Below are 22,394 nucleotides of genomic sequence, written 5' to 3'. Positions count from 1 at the left end.
CGCTGCCCTTCCTTCCTCTCTGCTCTGTGGAGTCCGCCCGCCACGGCCAGCTTATCAGCCAACATGCCAAGGGCCTGGACTTTGTCCCCATGGCTCCTGACAATGACTCCCCATGCCCTTCCTCTGCCCCTCTGTCGAGCCCAGGGGTGGTAAAATGCACCCGAGGAAAGCAGTAAGCTGGGCTTTAAATTTAAAAGCTTCCATCGTTTGCACCAGCTCCACTGGCACAGCGCGAGCTCTCTTCTCGCTTGGAGTTGCTCTCTGCTCACAGGAACCACGGGCTTGAACAATCTCTCAAATGGTTTTGTCCAACTTGAAAAAGCTTGGATTTCATTTTCTTCTTGTCGGCTATTGTATCATTGACCAGGTGTTATAAATTTTTTTCATTTCTGCTCAGGTCCGTGAGTCTTGCGTGTGTGTTTACTCTTTTTTTTTTTTTTAAGATTTTATTTGACAGAGAGAGACACAGCGAGAGAGAGAACACAAGCAGAGGGAGTGGGAGAGGGAGAAGCAGGCTTCCCGCTGAGCAGGGAGCTCGATGTGGGGCTCGATCCCAGGACCCCGGGATCATGACCTGAACTGAAGGCAGATGCTTAACAACTGAGCCACCCTGGTGCCCCATGTGTGTGTTTTAAAACAGCTTATTTTCAATGTGATAAGGGCATCTAAATACCTAGCTTTCACTCATTCAGCTAAAAGATTTGGCCACTGGGCTTAAGCCACACAAAGAGAAAGGGAAAGTGATGCTGTGGATATCGTTCATCACAGACACACACACACACAGCTTAATTATTTAAAACACATCCAAGCCCTGGTTTTTGGACCGGCTATTCTAGACCTGACTGTCAACAGATGGATGGACCTTTGTGTCACAGACATCAACCTCAGAGTTTGATGAAATAGAACTGTTAGAGCAGGAGCTGGGTGGACAGAGGGTCCCAGACATGGGGCGGTTCAGTCCAGAACGGCAGCTCCCGATCGGACTCAAAGCCCAGAGGACACACGGTGAGCACGAATGGGGGTGGGTGACCCAGAAGAGCAACTGGGGAGTCACAGTCAGGTAGCATTTGCTCGGAGTCTTGGGTACAACTTCTGGCTGCGTGTGGGCAGCCAGGAAGACCCGGAGACCTGTGGGCAAATCCTTCCCGAGTCCCAGTGGAAGAGCCTGAAGATAGCCTGATCCTGTGCCCAGTACGAAACGGCAGACACCACGTCTAGAAGCATCCAAGGCTTTTAGGACAGATGTAATGTACAGGGACTGCGTTGCACCAAACCCTTCCTCACCAACAACCGAGTTTCAACTGAGCGACCCTCAGCCTTCACTTGCAACACATAATTAGTACAACGTCCTAAGTGTGTCAGTGTCCCCAAACCACCAGGTAGCCTTCACTAGCCTTGAGCTGTGCACGCATGGCGTCGCTGCTATTGATGGCGCCGGACTCGGGGCAAGCGAAGCGGATGCCTGGACCGGGAGTGGCGAGTTCATTCATCACACTGAATGCCAGAGAGCAAAGCCTTTGTTTAACTTTTTATTCATCATGGCACAAGATAGAACTTTACGAAACACCACGGAAAATGTCACTGCTGACATGAAAACTAAGAGTAGCACGTTTCATAAAAAATTCCTTTTCTATAAGACACATTCCCTTACGAAGTGAAAAAAAAAAAATCTCATAAAATACTGAAGCGAATTGCCACCTGCTGGTCAAAAATGGTTTTGCGGTTGAAAAACTTGAAACTACTGAAGTACGGTAGGAGTATTTACGATACACACAAAATTACCGAAGAAAACATGTCCTCAGCCTTTGGCACGATGTAACTACAAGGCTGAGGATTTTGTCCAAACACGACTTACTTTACAAAGCTTTGCATATAATTGGGTTAATACTGATTAGGGGGCAAAAGGAAAAACTTTGTCCTGTGATTTGAATACTCTGTTTGGGTGTTTAAACGCTTTATAGTTGGATTCCAGTTTGTACTTTTGAAAAACACATAAAAAGTATACATTATAAATATATATTATATAGGGTCTATATAAAATTGAATTTGATCTGAAATGGGAAGGACAACTTCTTAGTTATTCTTTGTTAGGCACGGCCTTTCTCTTGTTTGAGTTACTGAATCCTTTCTAAACAGATTCTAAAAATATATTCCATAATGTATCAAATTTAATATCTTCCTTAAAACACATTCAATACGAAAAAGCATTCAGTGACTACGTTTTCTTTTGTATCTCACTACTATATAAAAATATGGCTTGGCATAATCTGTTTTGTTAGTGTTTCTCCTCGGTGTTGAAGGAAGGGCTGTCCCCAGCTAAAAAGCTATGGCAAAAGCACAGAAACCTGCTTGTGCATATTCTAGAACATTCTATAGAATCTCCTTACTTAGTTTAAGTGAAGTGATTTTTTAAAATTGTTCCGTTTCTGTGAATATATCATATATGATTATCATACATAATCTGTTACAGAATATACAACAGTTAAAACTAAGTTACATAAATACAATTAAGCTATACCAAAGCAAGGGATTTTATCTTCTACAAAGCCAGTGGGAGTAGTTTTTAGGTTGGGTATCACCATCTATTTTTGTTTTCGTTTTCTCCTAAGGCTGGCTATGCAACAGAAGTTTATTATAAATGGCAAGGGTACTAGTGCTCTATATCTTTAAGTGAACCGGGTTTCTCTCGTGTTATTTTTTTTTTAAGTGTCAAAGAAGAAAAATCAGTCCGCGTCCAACTGTCCAACACCAACTTTTCCCTGCGGAGTGAAAGGAGGGTGTTTGGGCCATAGGGGCGTGAGCTTGGGCGGGCTCATACCAGCGTCTCCGGGAGGGCATCGGGGTTGTCGGGTGATAAGAGCTCCCAGATCTGCCACCGCTCCCTCTGCCACTCGAGCCACGTGGCATCCCCCAAAGTCTCACTGTTCTGATCACTGGCGGAGGTGGAGTAGGCGCTGCTCCGTGTTTGCTCAGCGGCCTGCTGCTCTCGCTCTCGCTCTTGCTCGGCTGTTTGACCTCCCTCTTCCAAAGCTGTTCTGGAACCTTTTTCTGGCCTCTGAGGCCTCCACAGCAGCGGCTCTGCTGGCTGGTGGGATGACACCCCAGCTTGTTTCCCTGGACCAGGGTAAGGAGGAGGAGGCCTCTTGTCATGCTTCTCACTCTCCCGAGTTCTCTGGTGCAAAGGCTTGGCTCGCCTGCCCTGCCGCCAGGCCACATCGAGCTCGCTCTCCGTGAGGTCTTCGGCGCTGTTCAGAGTCAAATATTGCTCTGACTTCGCTGTGGCCTGCTCAGACCTTCTGCCGCCGCCCTGGATGTGGGGCGTGCTGCAGACACGGGACACGGGAGGGCAGGCCCTGCACTCCATGATGGTGGCCGTGGTCTGAGTCCTCCGAATGACCTGTGGGCCACTTTCCAGTTCTGTGGGGCTCCCCTGCCACCGGGGCCAATTCGGGGACAGGTTCCCTTGCGAAAGGGAGCAGGGCCCCGGTCGTAGGGAGCTGCTTTCAAAAATGTCTCCATAGGAACCTGGAAGCCGGAGAGAAGGGCAAGAAATGGAATTAGTTTGTAGAATCCCTGTTGGGATGTGTCCTGCTACTTTCCTTCCCACAGCCGACTTCAAAAATCGTGGAAGCACAGGGCACTCCTGCTACTGGCTAAAGTAAGACGCATCCTGGGAAAGGAAGTAAGTAACACTTTGGTTATTGGCACACCCCGGGGATCAGCTCCAGCTGCAGATGTCACACGAGATCCCATGTCCTTGGCACTGACTTGTTTCGAGAAAGGCCCCTTCCACATGGCTTCTGAACCTGGAAGGGAAAGAAAGTGTTCTCTTCTCATTCGGTGCGAGTTGCAGTCCTGAGGAGAAACCAAGGACAATGCTCTGATGTTCCCACCGTGTCAGTAAAAGGTGTTGGAATGAATGACTTGAAGCTAAATGCCCCATCTCGGGCCAGAAGGTAATAAAGACAGCAGTTGCTGTGTGGACGTCACGACCACCATTGTGGGCAAGATCGGCCTAGTCCTCTCGCTTATTCAAAAGCAGGCAGGGAAAGAAAGATCATTTTGGGCAAGAGGCATGAGCATTTGCACAGGGACTGATCAGAGTTGAAATAGCAGAAGGAAATGGAGCGGAACATCTTGGAAGTCTTTCTCCTTGGGGGAAAAGGCAGTAAATCACTTCATAGGGTACAACGCGATGTGGTTAGATAATGGATCGGTACTAAACTCAGCTAGCTTAGAGGCCACTAGATTAAAGAGGCACTGAGCTTTAAAAATGGAATATGGGAGGGGGCGCCTGGGTGGCTCAGTCAGTTAAGCTGCCGACCCCTGATTTCGGCTTCGGTCACGATCCCAGGGCTGTGAGATTGAGCCTGGCACCAGGTTCTGAGCTCGGCCTGGAGTCCGCTTGGGATTCTCTCTTTCTCCCCCTCTTCCCTCTGGCCCTCCCCCTGCTTGCTCTCTTTCCCCACAAAATATAAATAAATAAAAACTTTTAAAAATAAAAATTAAAAATTAAAAAATACAAAACATCAGCTTGGGGAGGTTCAGCTGATTAAGAGAAAAACTGGAAAATAATGGTGAGAAGCAAATGCAAATGAAAATGATAAATAAAATTTTGCTTTATTTTTTATAAGATTTTATTTATTTATTTGAGAGAGAGAGAGCACAAGCAGGGGGAGGGGCAGAGGGGGAGAGAGAAGCAGGATCCCTGCTGAGCAGGGAGAGCCCGATGCGGGACTCGTTCCCAGGACCCTGGGACCATGACCTGAGCCGAAGGCAGATGCTTAACCCACTGAGCCATGCAGGTGCCCCCAGTCTGGTTTTCAAATTGGCAAAAATGCAAACCCAATGATGTGCAATGCTGACAGGACTGCTTGGAAAGCTGTGTAATTTCCACTGTCCTATTCTGGATGTATAACTTGCTTTCCAAAATTTTGTGAATCTATTAATCATTGAAAATACAAAACAAAAAGTACATGAAAGAGGTTCCTGACAGCATAACTTACTGCAACAATGACCAAAAATATGGGTTGTAAAATATGACTACGTCCTCTGGAATACTACGTGGCCCTTAACAATAAAAATGACAAGTAAGCGGGAAATGGAAGTTAAACAGATAATATCAAGTTGCATGGACAGAATGATGGTAGCCATGTTTAAAAACTCTTGCAAAGGAAGTAAAATGAAATATAGTGAAAGACTGATGTATTTTGGCGGAAAGGCTAAGTACAGCTTGATCTGTCTTCCCCTCTATTTTCAGCATTTTCCAAATAATGCCTGACAAGTTTGTAATATGAGAGTAAGGCAAAAATCAAAGAAAATTAATTTAAAAAGTAAATGCAATAAACGGTCTTTAAAAGATAATATGTCACCTGTCATTCCTGGGTCTTTGGAACCACTTTTTAATGTTGAATGCCAAGTTCCCCAGATATTGAAAGGCTCCTTTGACATATCTAGGAGAAAGTGTATAGAGAAAGGCACGTCACTCACAATGAAAAGCGAAGGGCAAAAACCAAGAAACAAATATTCTGGTAACATAGCACCACATTCAAGGCTGTGGTGGATACAAGACAGAATATCATGGATGCTTGCCCTTCGGGGGCTTAGCCCATTTGCGATTTATAGAAAGGTTCTCTCTATGATGGTTGTGGTACCCAGAATCAGGCCCCACAAAGATGTCTGCGCCATGATCCTCGGAACCTGTAAAGGTGTTATATACCAAAGGGACTTTACAGATGTGATGAAATGATGGGTCTTGAGCCGAGAAGATGATCCTGGCTTATCTGGGTGGGTCCGAGGCAATCACAAGGGTCCTTACAAGGGGGAGGCAGAAGAGAAGATGGTACAGTGCTAGCTTTAATGGCGGAGGAAGGGCCAAGAGCCAAAGAACACAAGCAGCCTCTAGAAGCTGGAAAAGGCAAGGAAAGAGATTGGTCCTTAGAGTGTCCTCAAGGAATGCAGCCCTGTGGGGCCATTTTGGATTCCTGAGGTCCCGAACTGTAAGATAATAAATGCCTGCGTTGTTTTATCTTTTTTTAAAAGAATTTTATTTATTTATTTCAGAGAAAGAGGGAGAGTGTGTGAGAGCCTGGGATGTGATTGTAAGTATTTCTCGAAGCAAACGTCTACCAGGCGTTGCAAATGCAGCCTCTCCTTGAATTCCCAGGCAATGGCCTGAGTCTGCTTTAGAGGTGAGGCTGGCAGCAGAAGGAGTGGCTAAGAACAGGCCGCGGGCACGGGGAGGGGACTGTCGAGTGCTTCCTACATGCCACGGTCTGTGTTGAGGACTTTACATGGATTAGCTGGTTAAACTCTATGAATCAATACGTCTGTCTTTCCTAGTTCTCATGCGAGGAAGAATGGGGACTCCGAAGAACTCAGCCTTTCACACGAGATCCTGCAGATCCAAAGTACCAGGACGGTTACTGAATCCAGATCGAGGGCTCTTACCCCCATAGGGTTCTAACATGACTGCTTTCTTTCTTTTTTTTTTTTTTTTAAGATTTTATTTATTTGACAGAGAGAGAGTGAGCAAGCATGAGAGAGCACAAGCAGGGGGAGCAGCAGGCAGACGGAGAAGCAGGCTCCCCGCTGAGCAGGGACCCCCCCCCCCCCCGCCAAAGTAGGGCTCCATCCCAGGACTCCAGGATCATGACCTGAGCTAAAGGCAGATGCTTAGTGACTGAGCCACCCAGGCATCCCTAACGCGACTTGTTTCTTTTGTTTTGTTTTGTTTTTTAAGATTTTATTTATTTATTAAAGAGAGAGAGAGAGCACAAGCAGAGGGCAAGGGGAGGAAGAAGGAGAGGAAGAAGCAGGCTCTCCTCTGAGCAGGGAGACTGACTCGGGGCTCGATCCCAGGACCCCGAGATCATGACCTCAGCCAAAGGCAAATGATTAACCGACTGAGCCACCCAGGTGCCCACGACTTGTTTCGAGTTCCCTCAGGGTGCAGTTATTTCCAGGGAGAAAGTTGCAGTTAGGCAGGATTGCTAAGCCCCGCTGCAGTGATATTTGGGGCCAGAACTTTCCCTGTGTGGGGCCGTTCTGTGTGAGGTGGAATGCTGAGCAGCAGCCCTGGGCTTCACCGTCTACACATCAGCAGCTCCCGGTCCTAGGCTGTGTCAACCCCAAATACCTCCCGACATTGTCAGATGTCTCTGGGGACACAGAATTGAGGGCAGAAGTGTTAGAGCTGGCTGAGACGAATGCACAGAAAGCATGGACACGCGCTTTAGTCCACCTGCGAATCGGAGTGAATGTGTATCTTAGCCAACGTGCTAAGAAACTACGAAGCAAACACACGGATCCTGGGAAGAAAGAATCAAGCTTTCTTGGTGGTAAGTTGTCTATTAATCTCCCCTTGAATTTGTATTTAGAAACCCAAATACACCATGCCTTTCATCAGAGCAAAAATCTCTTTTTGTCATTGTAGAGAATACCACATATAGAAAATTTGTCACTAATTGGAAAGAGCAAAAATGAGAGCTCATCTATATGCATTAGAAAGGAAATAGTTAGAAATGTACAATACACCGACTTAATGGTAATATATAGTGGGCATGAGGAATAATAGCAAAATGGAAAATGTTAATGATACAATTTTAAGTAGAATAAGCTTAATTCAAAAGTAGCTACGCTTTGAAAACAAATATATCAAATTAGAGAATGCATCTGGACAAGGATTAGAAAAAATGAAGTTTCACATTTTAAAAACAAATTTTATGCTTGAAGGGGACATGGGTTACTGTTTTCATTACAATTTTTAAAAATTATTTTTGACATGACTATTTGTAAAATAAAAATAAATGTGCTATGATTTAAACCACCAAAAAAACCCCCCAAAAAAACAAACAAAAAAAAACCAAAACCCATCAAAAACCAGAGCCCTTTCAGGGGGTCTCTTTGGATTAAGTGGTACATGTAGGATAAGAGAGCAAGAATTTGTGTCTTCCACTTATTTCTCAGACTGCCCTGCTGAGTCCTGGCACTGAGGAATTATTCTGTGGAGGGAAAGAACAGAGCCACACATTCGGTGGTCAAAGAAATTCGGGAAAAACTGCAAACCACTTCCCTTCCATTGTGCGAATTAATGGTGCCCATTAGCACTTTACAGAGTTTGAGAAATTGTACGATAGAGAAACTATTAGCTTAGTTAGCCCAGCATTCCCCAAATGTATTTGACCATGGAACCCTTAGTCTGCTATAAAAAAAAAAAAGAAAGAAAGAAAGCAAGAAAGAGAAAGAGACGAAGAGGAGGTCCGAGGGTCCTTACCACGCCACCTGTAATGAGAGTCACTGATCTGGCCAGTGCCAGCCAGGTTCCAGTTACCTTTGCCAAGCCTTGCTCCAGGAGAACTCTCCCTTGATTTCGACGATGGCAAGTGGCTCACCAGCACATACTGCTCCGGCCCTTTGTAAAGCTTCTCTGAGCCCCCCGGGGCCGCATCCTCTTGCATAGCCAGCAAGGAGCGTGCAGACAGCACTGGGGAGTTGTTGTCATAAGGGGAGAGGTCTCCGCTGGAGGCCTTGTTGGAGTCGGTGGACGAGTGCCTTCCTCCCACAGAAAAGGAAACTTCCGATCGTAACATGTCAGGGCTTCTGGTGTAAGGAGACAATGGCAAGTGTGTGAGCGTGTTAACACTTAGCGACCAGACGCAAACAATATGACCGTTACACAAATGACAGGAGGAGAACGCATGGCCACAGGGGCCGAAACAAGAAGACCTTGGGAGCAAGGTTCCAAGACTTGTACAGCAAGAATGTGAAAGCGTTTCCATGACATGGCCGGCAGAGGGCAGTGAAACCCCACAGTTGGCAGGGGAACTGGGGGGCGGGGGTGCGGGATGATGGGACAGACATGGATCCCTGTGTTCCCCACTGTGTAGCGCTGAAATGCCTGGTGTGTTACTCCCACTGCCATTGGGAAATGAGAGTCTGATGCTCCTTATCTGTTAAGGAAGGCGAAACTGGCAGATAACTCTCTTACGTTCCTCCATATCCTGAATTTAAAAATAATTCGAATAAAACTATGATTGAAACTGTATAAGAAGTTCATGATGGCTTTATAGATAATGTCTCCTCCCCCCCCCCAAATACTTCATGTGCGTGAACCCATCTTTCCTGTGATGATGACGACGGCAATGATGATGGTGGTGATGGTGGTGGTGATGCTTCAGGTGGGAGTAACAGTTTCATGTACAGGCCAACGAGATAAATATATGACCATCACCAGAGTTCACTGTATTTTAATACTCCTGAAATGATTCTACCAGGCTCTAGTGCTTTCCTAAACTGATATAAAACAGGCTGATTAGCATGTCCGTGATGTTTTCTATGTGCATGGGTTGTCACACCAACAGAAACAACAGTGAAAATGCGAGAGGAACAGGAAAATGAGAACGTCAGGAATGTGAAACGAGTGTTGGAAGTCTTACCTGGGAACATCTGTATTTTCTACCTTCCTCAAAACAAGTGGCCCTGACATCTTAAAGGGAAATGATCACAGAATGATTAAAAGTTCCAGAACCTCCTTCCATCTCTCCCTGCCAACCCTGCTTCACTCCTCTTTACTAGTCTTTGCTTTCTTCTGGTTTAATTCCTCAAAACAAATCCTCTGGGATCTTAAAGGTAAACACATGCCTGAGTAATCTTTTCCTAACGAGCTGGCTGTGTGCACACAGCCCGGACGATGGAGGACCCGCACTCACAGGGGACCTAGCTTTGTCTCGGGTTTCCAGCGGGGGTTGTCGTCCAGGAGAAAAGCATTTCAGCATCTGTGACATGCCTCGCCTGTCACTGACGCAGCCAGGGCCCTAGCACTTTTTGCTGAGGCAATTTCTTACCCACATGGAATAAATAAGTCCTTTCCTTGCCTCCTCTTTAAACCGGTGACAGACAATCTTATGGGAAAGAGCCAGAGAACCACCATGAGGATGTTTTTCCAGAAACTAGTTAGGCCTCCAGCGAATGAAGGAGAACTCAAAAGAACTTACTATTTTCTGCTGGAAGGGTGTGTGTGTGTGGGGGGGGAACTACTTAACCTCCACTTCTAATTAAAGCGGGGGGGGTTCCTCCCTAATTCTAGTGGGGGAAACACAGAGCAAAACAAATGGATGCTTGTCTGTCATGAATTTGACTCTGCTTGAGGAAACTTTACTATGAAAATAAGAAAAACTGAATGTGTCGATCAGGTTGCTCAGCTTAGAATCAGGGTTCAGACCAGGGCTAGAAATTCTATGACTGGGCCCCTTTCTGTTTGTTCTTCCCGTTTAGTTGACGGGTTTTCCCCAGTTATTAATGAAAATGTCTTCTGTCTACTCCGCGAGAGTAAGTCACTGTACTCTATCAGTACCAGCGGGGCCAGAAAGCCTTCCTTTATGGGATGTTTTAAAGAGAGCCAAGTCAATTCATTAGCCAACACAGAATACCCATCGGGGCGAGGAAGGCTTTCTTGGTCCCTCCCACTGGGAGGAAAAATGTCAGAAAGGTGGTATTTTCACTCACGGAGACCCCAATTATTCTGTGTCATGTCTCGTTCATCTGTCTTAAAAAACAGAGAATACAGTCAGCAAAATGTGACAAGTTGCAGATTCTGCTAACAGTGACGTGCATAAAGAAAGGTCCCCTAACTGTATCGAGTCTCAGTACCAGCAACATCTATCTGGGTTCCTGCAGAGCAAGTAGGTGACGCCCCTCCACCCCCAGGGAAGCATGCGTGACGTCATAAGTCATGCACGTCTCTCGGCAAAGGCTGCGAAGGGCTCCCAGGCGCCGGGCTCCACTCGGGGGGTCGGGACACAGGAAGCCTGTGGGCGCCGCGGGGCGCTCCCGCCCCAACCTCATCTTCCCTTATCGCTCGCTCTCCCCCTTTCCTTTCCCTCGGCTCTCAAATTATTCACTACGACATTGTTCCACTTACATACTTCGGCAAGCTGCTTCCACAAACTCTTTGTGGACTGGTGTACAGACAAGGAAATCGCACGCACATGAATTATTGCGGGTACCGAAAAGGCTTCATGAGAACATTGAGTGTGCTTAACCCAAACAGAATAAAACAAAGAACAATCACAACGGTAACAAAAATAATCGAAGCTGCCACACGATTTCCCTTCCACGCTCATGCCTGTGACTGGCTCTGGTGGAGGAGAGGCGGGAGAGGAGGAGGTGGAAGGCCAGGGTCCCTCTCCTCTGCTCTTTGGGGAACACCACCTGGGAACTTGCTGGAAAAGCCAATTCTCCAGCTCCATTCCGAGCCTGCTGAAGGGACTGGCTGTAACAGCTGGGACCCCCGGGGGGTGGGGGAACTATTAAGAATTTCAAGGTGGTGACCGCAGATCATCAAGCCAAATTCGGGCTTCTGGTCCGTGGAGGTCCCATGCACCTGCCCGGGTCACAGACTGAGAAGCCGGCTTTGCCTGTTGAAAGGGCATCTGGGCACCAGGCTGGCAAACTGTGCTTCAGAAACCCCTCCGGGGAAGTGTGCTACGTGGGCAAGTTTGAGATCGTCAATGCGGAACCTGCCTTCCCTCCCTCATCTATAGAGAGGACAGCGGGCTAAGGCTCCACTGAGTCAAATCGGGAAGGAAACGGCAGATAGTGGCCCAAACCTCAGCACCGGCTGACGGTGGGGGTGCGGGGATATGAAGAAAGGGTGTGTGTGTCCAGCCTACCCGCTCCAGTCCGCCGGACCCAGGTCACTGAATGTAGCTTGGTTGTGGGTCCGAACGAGTTAAGGCGAGAGGGAGCAGGAGAGGCCAACCTGCCTTACTCTGCTCTTCTGGTTCATTCTCTGAAGTCAAGCCACCAAAGTGACGACATCTGGGGCGCCAATCAGGGGACAAACCAGAGGACACGCCCCCTGCTGGGGTGGCTGGGCTTGCAGCCCAGGACAGGAACAGAGGGACGGGGGAGAGGGGATGCCTTCCTCTCCCAGCCACCCGGCACAGCTCAGTGACGGACGAGGCTACGGTTTGCGAGCACATGGTAAGCGGCTTGTGAAATGCACGAATGTGAGACAGCCCCGTGGCCTGTAAGAAGGGTGAGGGCTGGTGTTGACCCCGACCTCAGGCGGCATGGCCGGCCAACAACTCTCCTGGCCCTTGATCACGGTCCAGAGGTGAGCGGAAGACACGAGGCGATTGCGTGTCTTTCTAGCAGCCAGGACGGCAGGGCTTGAGACACTTCTCAAACTTATGTGAAAAACGGCAGTCAGTCTTATTAAATATCGCTAGGAAAATGCCATGTGTTACACCTTGAGTTAATGGCCCTCTTAAATGCTGGAGCTATTTCCTATCTGTCATTCCATTTTCTCAGCCCAGGTCCGTCAGGCTGTGGCCACATTTGGCTAAGAACCCACATCCCAGAACCGCCTTTCCGCATGGGAGCCCGCCAGTTGGTCAACGAAACCAAACTATTTTATTCACTTCTTGGGACTTTTCATTGACAACCAAGGTTAAAAACAAAATGGGTGGCATTCCATGGCTTTATCATTAAATCTACTAGAAACAAAACCAGAACTCCTATTTTGGGTATCGCTGAAAGACGGGACAAGCGGCCACCACTGCCTTCATTCACATTCGCCTCGAGGATGATTCAACTCTGTGAAGACAATTTTCAGTTCAGTGCTGCAAGTCAACGTAATAAAAGATCTGTGTTTCTCTACAGAAAATAGTGATTCACTAGATGAGGACTAGTCTGGAGGCAGGTAGTGGGCTCTCTATGTCTTGGAATTTAGCAGAGGGAGGTCGGGAATGGTGAGTGGAGAGGTAACCAGTTGGCAAGGGTTTGCCTCCGCGAATGGAGGGCTTTTCTCCATGAGACCTGAAAACCCCAGGACCATCCACACAGGCGTGGCCAATCTCAGCTAACAAAACAAGCATGAGATGGACATGGAGAGCGAATCACTTTCTCACCCTTCGCTGGTCCTTCCAGGTCAGGGGGTTAGGACGCTGCCGGCAGGGTACTGTGGGCAAGCCTGCCCTGCCGCCGGCCGCACAGAACTTGTTCTGCGGATAAATGGAAAACTGGGGTTCAACCACCGGGTGTGGCGGCCCAGCCCCTTGCTGAACCACCCCAGTGAGAAACATCCTCGGAGACGACAAGCTTGTGTTGGCTTCATCCTTGCCTTTATCGTTCAACTGATAAACCTCCGTCTGTTGGAACGCAAAGCACATAACCGTTTCAGACACGATTCGGTGTAGAGGGAACGGAATCCACGGACATGACAGGATTTATGGATTTATGGAGGACTCTCACATGAGTCATGCTCGGCTCTGCAAAGCAGCCCTTATGCAGACAAAGGCACCCCCTTCCAAGAAGAAGCTGACGATGGAGCCAAACTCCCCACAGGAGATGAGGTCAGCACCCTGGACATTAGGACTTACTCATGGCTTTGGTGAAATGTCTCCCCTCCCTTTCAGCGCTTATGAATTCCCTCCTAATAGCCATGGCCTGTGAAGGCATTTAGGACAGGGAAGAGAAAACGATGCTGACCTTATTCTCTTTTTGTACACTATGCCTGATAAAACATGTTCAAGTTAATATTTTCCAAGTTTATAAAGAAGCTGTGAACCACAAAGACTTTGGAAGAAAGAGATGATGTGATAAATTCTCCCTCCATTTTGAATCGGCTTTTCCTAGAAGGCACATTCAAGACTTTTTGGAATTTTTCATTATGGATTCCCTATTCTACATACATTTTTCCTAAAACTGGCTGAAAAAAAAAAGGCTTTCTTGAACAGTGTGTGTGTTGGGGGTGGGGGACACAGGTGTTAATGCTTCATTAATTTCCAAGATGCCGGAGCAGAATGACAGTTGAGGCCATAGTTACTGCCAGTCAATGGATTCATGGCTGTCATACTACACCGATGAAGTCTGATTTCTTATCTCTTAAAATTTCCTGAGAACTTTTTGATTTTACAAATCCTAGTGAAAGGAAAATCAAAATTACAATTCATCTTGTAACGCTCCATGGTTTTGTGGAAGAAGACATTTTCCATGACAGTTTTTGAAAGGTTAAAATAAATTATCTACATGATATTTATTGGATAATTTAAATATGGTGCCTTGAAATTATGAGAAAGCCTTATCCTCCATCAATGAGAAGGTGGACTTTTTTAATTCACTGGGAGGAGAATCCAGTTCAATAAAACAATACTTTTCAGTTCTGAAATGTTATCCTTCGAGACAGCTATGAATGAGTCTTCTTCCATGGTTTTGATCACCTGGTCACCAGTTTTGCTATGTTGGGGGGCAAGTTCAGTAAAAACCGTGTGAAGGCCACAAACAGAATTAAATACAATGAAATTCACAAATGTACACCTATAGGTTTGGTTCATCCATATTGGCTTTCTCCCGAAGTGCAGTTTAATGTACTTTGATTGTATTTCCAGAATACAGGAAGGAAAATGCTCTACCGAGCCTTGTATACCATGTGGGGATACTGTATAGGTAGACCTGGTTTTATGTAATTTTTAATGGTTAGGCTTTTCCCCAGAACATTAAAGCAGTTGAAAACTACTGAAAATCCCAAAGCTGGCACATTGGAACTTACAACAGTTATATTCGGTTTAGATGCTTCCTTCGTGCCCAAACAGAATTGTATCATTTAGTTCAGGTTAACTTAGTTAAGGGTTGTTACTTGGTCAGGAGAAATTGTCAAACACAGCAGTTCTCTTGGTTGAAAAATAAGATAAGCAAAGTGGTACATTTTCAAAGCATCACTGATGGGTTTGTTTCCGTGGAGGGCAGAGTATACATTTTGCCTTAGGACAGGGGGAGACATACAGGACGTACAGGAAGGCTCCAGAATGGCTGGGCATGGTACTAGTCTTTTAAATTTTTAGAACTATTTTGTTCAGCATAGATTTTTGGTGCTAACTTTGATTTTTAAAAATATGACATGTCGACGTTGTTAATTTTGATCCCTTCCCTCTGGCACCTACATGAGCTCCTCACTCTCCTCTACCTACTCCCCGCCCTGCCACAGGGCCTTGCTTTTTTTGCAAATACCCGTGCTCAACATGCCTTGTCCTTTTTGATTTGCCTTGCGCTCTCATCCCCTATCTCCTTCCATCTCTAAATCAAGGGAGGGGGATCTATTTTGAGTGTGTGTGAAGAAAGGAGCATAGACTCTAATAAATATTCCAGACAAGCAATGAAAAAACTGGAAGTCTTGCATTGTCAGGAATATAAATCTCTTCTAATCTCCCTTTGGTATTGCGTTTTGGTTGAAGCCAAAAATGTCAGTGGACAAACACAAGAAAAAATAACGAATCCTCCTCTCACCATCGCCCTGATTCTTTGTCGCACAAGAGAAAAAGTCAAATGAAAACAAAACATTAAATTCCCAAATATCACGAATTGTTTGCTCTTTCAAGACAGAAATTATCATAAATATGTTCTTGTTCTTGGTTCTCACCCTTCTGAAAACTCATGTTTCCACTCCCGATTCAGTCTTGTGCCGTTGCCACATGTGACACAGGAATCGAATGCTTTATCTAGGTATGTAAACTGATGGCAAAGAACAGAAGCTTCAGGAAAAAACCCGAAGGGTCGGAGGAGAATCACAAAGAAAACCAACCATGCATCACTGCACTCAGGTAGGTGTTTTAGGAGATGACCTGAACCGTTGACGATGGCCTTTAGCAGACGACTGCTGCTTCCCGCTCAGCGGTTGTCCTGCCACCATAGTCTTTACTTCTCTTAGCCCTACTCTCCACCTTGTAGCTGAGTCTTCACTCAAGACTTCAAAACAAGAACTCTGTCCATGACCGCAGTGGCATGGCTTGTCCAGGCCTCTCCCTCACTTCCTGCAAACACACGATGGCCTCCCATCCTCCCCAGTTCTCCCCAGCCTCACGTGAGCAGGTTGCCTTTCCACATCTGTGTCTTTTTGTCCTCACCCTCTCTCCGTTCTAGAATCAATGCCACCCTCCTGCTGCTAGTGGGACCAGGCCCATACAGGTGGGCTTTGCCTTCAGACACTGCCACAGTTTAAGGTGGACAGGTTCTCTTCGTGTCATATTGCCTTCATAGAAAGGTAGAAAGTAGTGACTCCAAAGCCTTTGCTAAGTGGTTGTAAATGAACAAAATGGTGAGGTTTGAAATAACATGATAGTAAGTAAATCACTGACCTCCGTTAAGCAGTTATTAGAGACTGGATACTCTTCTCACAGCACAACAACTCTGTAAAGTTGGTGCTGCTTTTTAATCTCTGGTTTGAGGTGAGGGAACCAAGACAGAGAGGGATGAATCTATTTACCCAAGATCACAGCTCGAAGAGCTGTGGAAAAGGAATTCCGACACAGGGGATCTGGCTCTGGATCCCAACATCAGAACCCGCGTGCTCAGCTCTGCAGGAGCGTGCTACTGACAGGCAACTGACGTGCAACTGACATAGCGATGCAGCCCGCAAGGTCCGGCAGTTTGTGATTTGTCATCCCTGTCATCTGTCAGGACCAGGGACCACTGCTTCTCAACACAAGTGCCACCCCGAAGCCTGCCATTTAAGGGCTTCTGCCCTCTGTGCTGGCCGACCCCTTCATCATGCCCATGGCTAGCTGACACAGTTGTTACTCTGTCTAGGCCCTGCTTCAATCTTCCCAAATGTCCAGGCCTGTGGACCCCTCTCCAGTCTTCAAAAACCACTGCAGATCCTTGCTCTCCTCACAAGCCATCCCTGAGACTACAGGTCACATCTCTTTCTCTTCTCCAATTTCTGGTCTGGAGTGCTGGTTTCCTCCCTTTGTCAACACGAAGACTCCTTTTAAATGTCAAGAATCACCCACCTCAAATAGAGTGATTGGTGATGGCAAATCTGTGATATCTAACATGGCGGATCTAAGCTGAAGGTTCTTTCCTGGGGCTGCTCAGTACACTCATGGTGGGGTTTAACAATTCCTACTGTCCACACTGTGCCCTAAAACAAATGAATCACAATCTCTAGGGGAGGCACTCAGGCATGGTCATTCTTCAAGCTCCCCAGGGGATTCACGTCTGAGAACCAATGGCCCAGCACAAACCACTCTGCCCTCTGCGACACACTTAATAACAGGCTTCGTATTATTTTTATCCTGGAAGGCCTCCTTCAACAAGTCTGCAAGCTCTGGGAGTCAAGAACATGCCTTCAGATTTTAAACTTCCACTACTCAAAGTGTGAATCACGGACCAGCAGCATCACAGCAATACCTAGGAGCTTGCTAGAAATGCAGATTTTCAGACTCTCTGCCGCAGACCTCCTGATTGACAGAGGGTTTTTGTTTTTAACAAGATCTCCTGGTGATCTGTAGACATAGCAAGCTTTGAGAAGCATGGGCTTAAGGTATGAAGGCACTATCTACAGCTCAAGGGGTAGGACTCTCAAGCCTCAAAAGCAACTCAAATTAAATATGCATTTACTTATGTATTTTTACTTCACGGCATCATTATCAACCCTTCTTGGCTGCTCCTTGGCCTGTACCTAGAGGAAAACAGACAAAGTCTTCTCCAAATGTTTTCTGTCCAATGATGCTAGTCTCTGACATCCACAGAGAACCTGGGAGCTCACTTCCCTTCCCCTGAGGTCCTGACACTCACCTATGACCCTGGTCTAGGGCCAGCTTGCTTTGACCTTACAATTCTTAATCTTACAGGGATAGAGAATGGGAGAGGCTAGACAACTGTACAGCTTCGGATGATCTTAGTTTGTAAGCTCCTTCTTTTTCCTAAGAGTAGCAAAAAAAGGTTCCCTTCTTGGTATTTATATGCACAGAGCATACCTGAAAACCACATAAAAATAACTTCTATCAACTATTCTTCAAAGCACACTATTTCTGTATTTCAACATGCCATATCAAAGCGGAAATTTGGCAAGTCAACACCAGTGTTTTTTTCAGGTGTGTGTTTTCCAGCTTTTCCACAGAATACCCATAAAATGTCATAAATGCAGCTTAACAAGGGATTCACAAACAGAAATGCCACTGTGTCTGTCTTCTTGCATGGGGAGGGAAAGAAGCTAGTTCATTAAAATTCTGGTGATATAAGGTCTGCTGTGAAGAGAAGCCATTTGCATTAGTTTAAACTAGAATTTATACCTTGACGACAGTTAGAAATCTTGGGAAAATTTAAGGGAGCCCAATTATCTGAAATGAAAAGCGAGACCATGAAATGTCAGCCCATTTAGACAATTTGATCATATTCTTATTCACTCGTGGCTCTTAGGGCCAGAATCCAGGCGAAACGCCTTACTTGAGCCAGGATCTGGTCTGATGATAATTGGCACAAAGATGAACTTTTGAAAGAGTGCATTTGAAAAGATGAACCACTTAAAAATTCTTTCCTGCTCTGCGGGAAATGGACTGAAGCTAGGTCTTGCGGTGCTACTCATGCAATGGTGCAGGAAAGAAGGAGGTCTGAGCAACGTGAATTCCTTTCACTACATTTCTCTAAAGAATATAAAAGATTTTTATATCTGAAATAGTTTCAAATGAACATCAGTCTCTCAAGTTCCACATCAATATAAAGGAACAATTCAACACGCATCAATATTTCTGAGACACCGTGGAATAAGACATACCATTATCCTACGTACAGCTAAGAAAGACAAAAAAATGTCGTGATTTATATTAGGACATGTCATTGATTACAAAGATGACTCTCAATTTCAGAGATGATAAAATATGGGGCAAAATGTGTCTTAGAGTTGTTGACATTCAGTAAATTAAAAGCATGACATAAACGATGCTTTCGTGAGAGAAGGACAACAACTCTTTGGCCAAATTTAAGGTTTGGCGTCACGGTGGCAACATCGCTCCTGGTTAATAACACAATAATACCCTCGTCGTTGGCTTTGCCAAGTGCTCAGTGCCCCCATACACGCTGCCTGTGTACCAAATGTTTGAGATTAATCCTAAAATCTGGATAAAGCAAAATCCAGTGGTCTTCCTTTCAGGGCAAAATGGTGGCTAAGCACAGCCTACAGCCCGGCTTGCATTTTATTCATTGCAAACGTGGCTGTGTGAGGAGCCCAGCGTGCATTTTTACCAAAAGGATGCTAATTACAAAGAGCAGAAGAGTCAGGAGGGCGCGCCCCTCCAATTTCAAATGGGCACCTAGGCTTTGGTAGAGGCTAGTCTTGTGGTTTTGGTGATGCGTCACTTGGGCTAGTAAGTTACACAAGTCAGATGCAACCAGGTGCAGCCTAAGGGACCCAGAAGTACAGCTAATAAGGACTCTAGAAGAAGGATCACTGGTGTGCATCAAACTCCTTTGTGCTTCTTGCCAGGGATTTAGTCCCCCCCACCCCATAAACACAGTCAAAGCGAACTCAAGGGGCTAGAAAAAGCCAAAAATGAAACAACAAACCTCCATAAAGCACTTTCTAATTCAGTAAGTGGAGTAGGAAACGTGAAGCATTTTCCAGGCAGGTGGACTGACAAGATTTGCCAGAAAGTTGCCACATGTCCACTTCCAGTCACCCTGTGTGGAATTATGTAAACTTCCCTAATTCTTAAGAAATGAAAGGAGGAATCCCCATGGCAGCTTTAGAAGACGAGCAATTGGTCTACTCACGAGGACTGGGAGGCCTTTCTTCTGAGTAAATAGTCCACCACGTCGGGGTCGGTCTCCAACAGGCTGATCAGGACTTCGTTCTGGAGATCTGGCGAAACCTGGAGGGACCAAATGTTGAGGCATAAATCAAACCATTCCGGGAAGAGGAAAAATATGGTCATGGGAAACTCTACGGTAACATAAAACAGAGCGTTAAAAGTCGTAACAGGACAGAGTGATTTGCCAGTTAAAATCAAACGTACACCAACTCATTCAGCCATTTTAATTCTCAGGAAAAAGTGGATGATGACTGAAACGTCGTATTCAGTCCGAACTGTCACCCCTCTTATGACCGGAGAGGTAGCCTCATCACTTGATTCTTCTATTGCTCAGATGAGGTTTTCCTGGCTTTGAATAAGCAAAGTATCATGGTTACGAGGGGCAGGGCTCGTCATTTACTGTCCAGATGGGGACACTTTCTAGAGTTCCTATTTATAATTCAGCCAAGACGATAGGCATAAATTGTAACTGTCTTGGGCAGTTCTGGAACATAAGATTAGTTTATTAAGAGGACGGGCCCTTGGGATGCCTGGATGGCTCATTCGGTTAAGCGTTCAACTCTTAAATTTGGCTCAGGTCATGCTCTCAGGGTCGTGAGATCGAGGCCTATGTCAGGCTCCACATTGTGGGTGGAGCCTGCTTAAGATTCTCTCTCACCCTCCCCTTCGGCACCACGCACCCCCCTCTCTGTCTCTTAAAAAAGAAAAAAAAGAGAACAGGCCCTTGAGCCAGACTGTGTTTGAGTCCCCATTCCATTTATTAGCTGTAGGACCTTCGGCAAGGCATGTGACCTTTTTCGGTCTCAGTTTCCTCATCTGTAAAGTGGAGAGAATGATAGGCCTCACCACAAGGGGTTGCTGTGGTGATCAAATGACTTAGTACCCATTGCAAACTTAGAACAGTAGCCGGCAGATAGTCAATGCTTGAAAAAACTTGCTGACTACTGCATTTGCCCATGTCAGTTTATCACTGGGTGCTCGCCCTCACTCTGTCCTTGCGTCCTGCTCCAATGACAGTGAAAAAGGTTTCTTGCTTCAGCATTTGACAAGGCATTTGCTTGAGTTTTGGAGCTGAGTGTCACATTTCCCTAGGCTCACCCGCAGCGTATTAGAAGATGGCCTCATAATCCTGAGCCACAATATTGTGTGAAAATGTTCTATGAGAAAAGAATGACCTCAGCTCCAACAGGCTTTCTACTCTACAGATGCTGGTAGCTCAAGTAAAGGAAATTCCAATTATTGAGAGGAAACAACATTTGTGTCTGATTCTCTCACAGAAGGGCTCAGAGACCAGGCTCTTAAAACATGCAGGGACAAGTCTTCGGAGAATAAGCAGCAGGTAGAAGAATCTGCCTCCTGCCTCTTGCAGAACTCAGTTCTTCTTGAGCTCTGAGAAGCTGGAAACAATTTTATTAATAAAAACAGGGATGAGAAAGCAACAACCAAACTTTCCTTCCCCCATAAATCTGCTCCTCCCACTTAATCCTGTGTCTTCATTAATGACATCGCCAAACCCTACTCACACAAACTCAAAGTCTGGGTTGCATTCAAGCTTCTCTGTGTCCTCTCCCCTCCCTGTTCAGAACCGGGAGACCTACTTGACTTCAGCTCTGTGAGGCTTGTTCCTTCTTTCCTCTATCTTCCACTCTGACCACACTGATCCAAGTTCAAGCCCTTGTTACCCCTTTGTAGTGGCATCTGTTGGCCATTACCAGCTTCCATTTCCCTCTTGTTCTAACAGTTCTGCCCCAAGTTCCCTCTAAAGAATCAAGTGCTCCCTAACCCTTAGCTCAAGGGTGATGTGTAAGCTGGTTGAAGGCTGCCATCATGCCCCTCCCGGATTCCCGGGCTGCCTGTGCCACGGGCATGGGACTCCATTCAAGGTCATGAACAGCTGGGGGAGTATCCCCGAGGCATCTGAGAAGAGACAACACAGGGCCAGAAGCCACATGGGGCCTGAGGATTGTGCTGACGCTGGAAGAAACTACAACAAGAAAAGGAAAGGATCTTTGGATAGCATGAGTCCTAGGTAAACCTATGCCCGAGGCCGTGTTTGCCTGTGGATCTCAAATTCCTTAAACTACTTTGATATTTTGGTTGAAAAGAAAGATACATCCTTCATGGGCCTTTGATGCAACTGCTTGCTAACTTAGACAACTGGCTATTTCCTTCACCACCGGTGTCTAATTTCTTCTCTCCATGGTTGTTCGAGTGCCCTGATCAAGACGTTTTCTCAGACACCTTTTTATCCCTACAGTGGAGGCCCCCCACTCGCCAGCGTGTGTTTGCCATCTTGTCCCCTGGTGGCCACCCTCTCCTGCTCTCTACTTCAGCAACCACTGTGCTTCTCACTCTGGCCTTTTCCCACCTCATTCTTTTCATTCATTAGATAAACATCTGGTGACTGCTTATCGGCTGCCAGGCACTGGATGTGGGGATTCAGCTATAAACCAAACAGACGAGAACCCTTGTGTCCTTGAAACTGACAATCGCTATGGGAAGACTGGCATTAAACAAATAAAGCAAACATAGCGGGGCTCACACGGAGATGGAGATGAACAAAACAGAGAAGGGACAAAGGACTATGATTGGGGGGGAAGGGGCGGGGCAGGGAAGTGCCATTTAAGTAGGATGGCAGGTCACAGAGAAACTGCCACTTGAACAGAGAACTGAAGTTGATGAAGGAACTGGAGAAAATAATTCCAAGCAGAAGGAAGCAAAAATCAGCAAGATCATGAGTCAGGAGCAGAGAGGAGGCCAGTGAGGCTAGAAGGAATGAGGAAGGAGGCGAGCAGTAGGAAGTGG

At 46.2% G+C, this 22,394-nt stretch overlaps 1 protein-coding gene across 1 annotated transcript in view; it reads right to left on the bottom strand.

The window, feature by feature from the left end:
- Positions 1–1,514: 1,514 nt before the first annotated feature.
- ARHGAP6 (Rho GTPase activating protein 6) overlaps positions 1,515–22,394 on the bottom strand; it is a 251,182-nt gene continuing 230,302 nt past the window's right edge. The window contains 4 exon segments of the mRNA XM_032880204.1: positions 1,515–3,525; positions 5,373–5,453; positions 8,333–8,601; positions 19,552–19,649. Of these exon segments, the coding sequence (XP_032736095.1) occupies positions 2,813–3,525; positions 5,373–5,453; positions 8,333–8,601; positions 19,552–19,649 (1,161 nt within the window). The 3' untranslated portion in view covers positions 1,515–2,812.

The sequence above is a fragment of the Lontra canadensis genome, unplaced genomic scaffold (genome assembly GCF_010015895.1).
Source record: "Lontra canadensis isolate GAN:19392208 unplaced genomic scaffold, GSC_riverotter_1.0 scaffold68, whole genome shotgun sequence".
NCBI classification, from domain to species: Eukaryota; Metazoa; Chordata; class Mammalia; order Carnivora; family Mustelidae; genus Lontra; species Lontra canadensis.
Note: the sequence above shows the minus strand (reverse complement) of the source record. Positions and strands in the feature narration are given on the sequence as shown.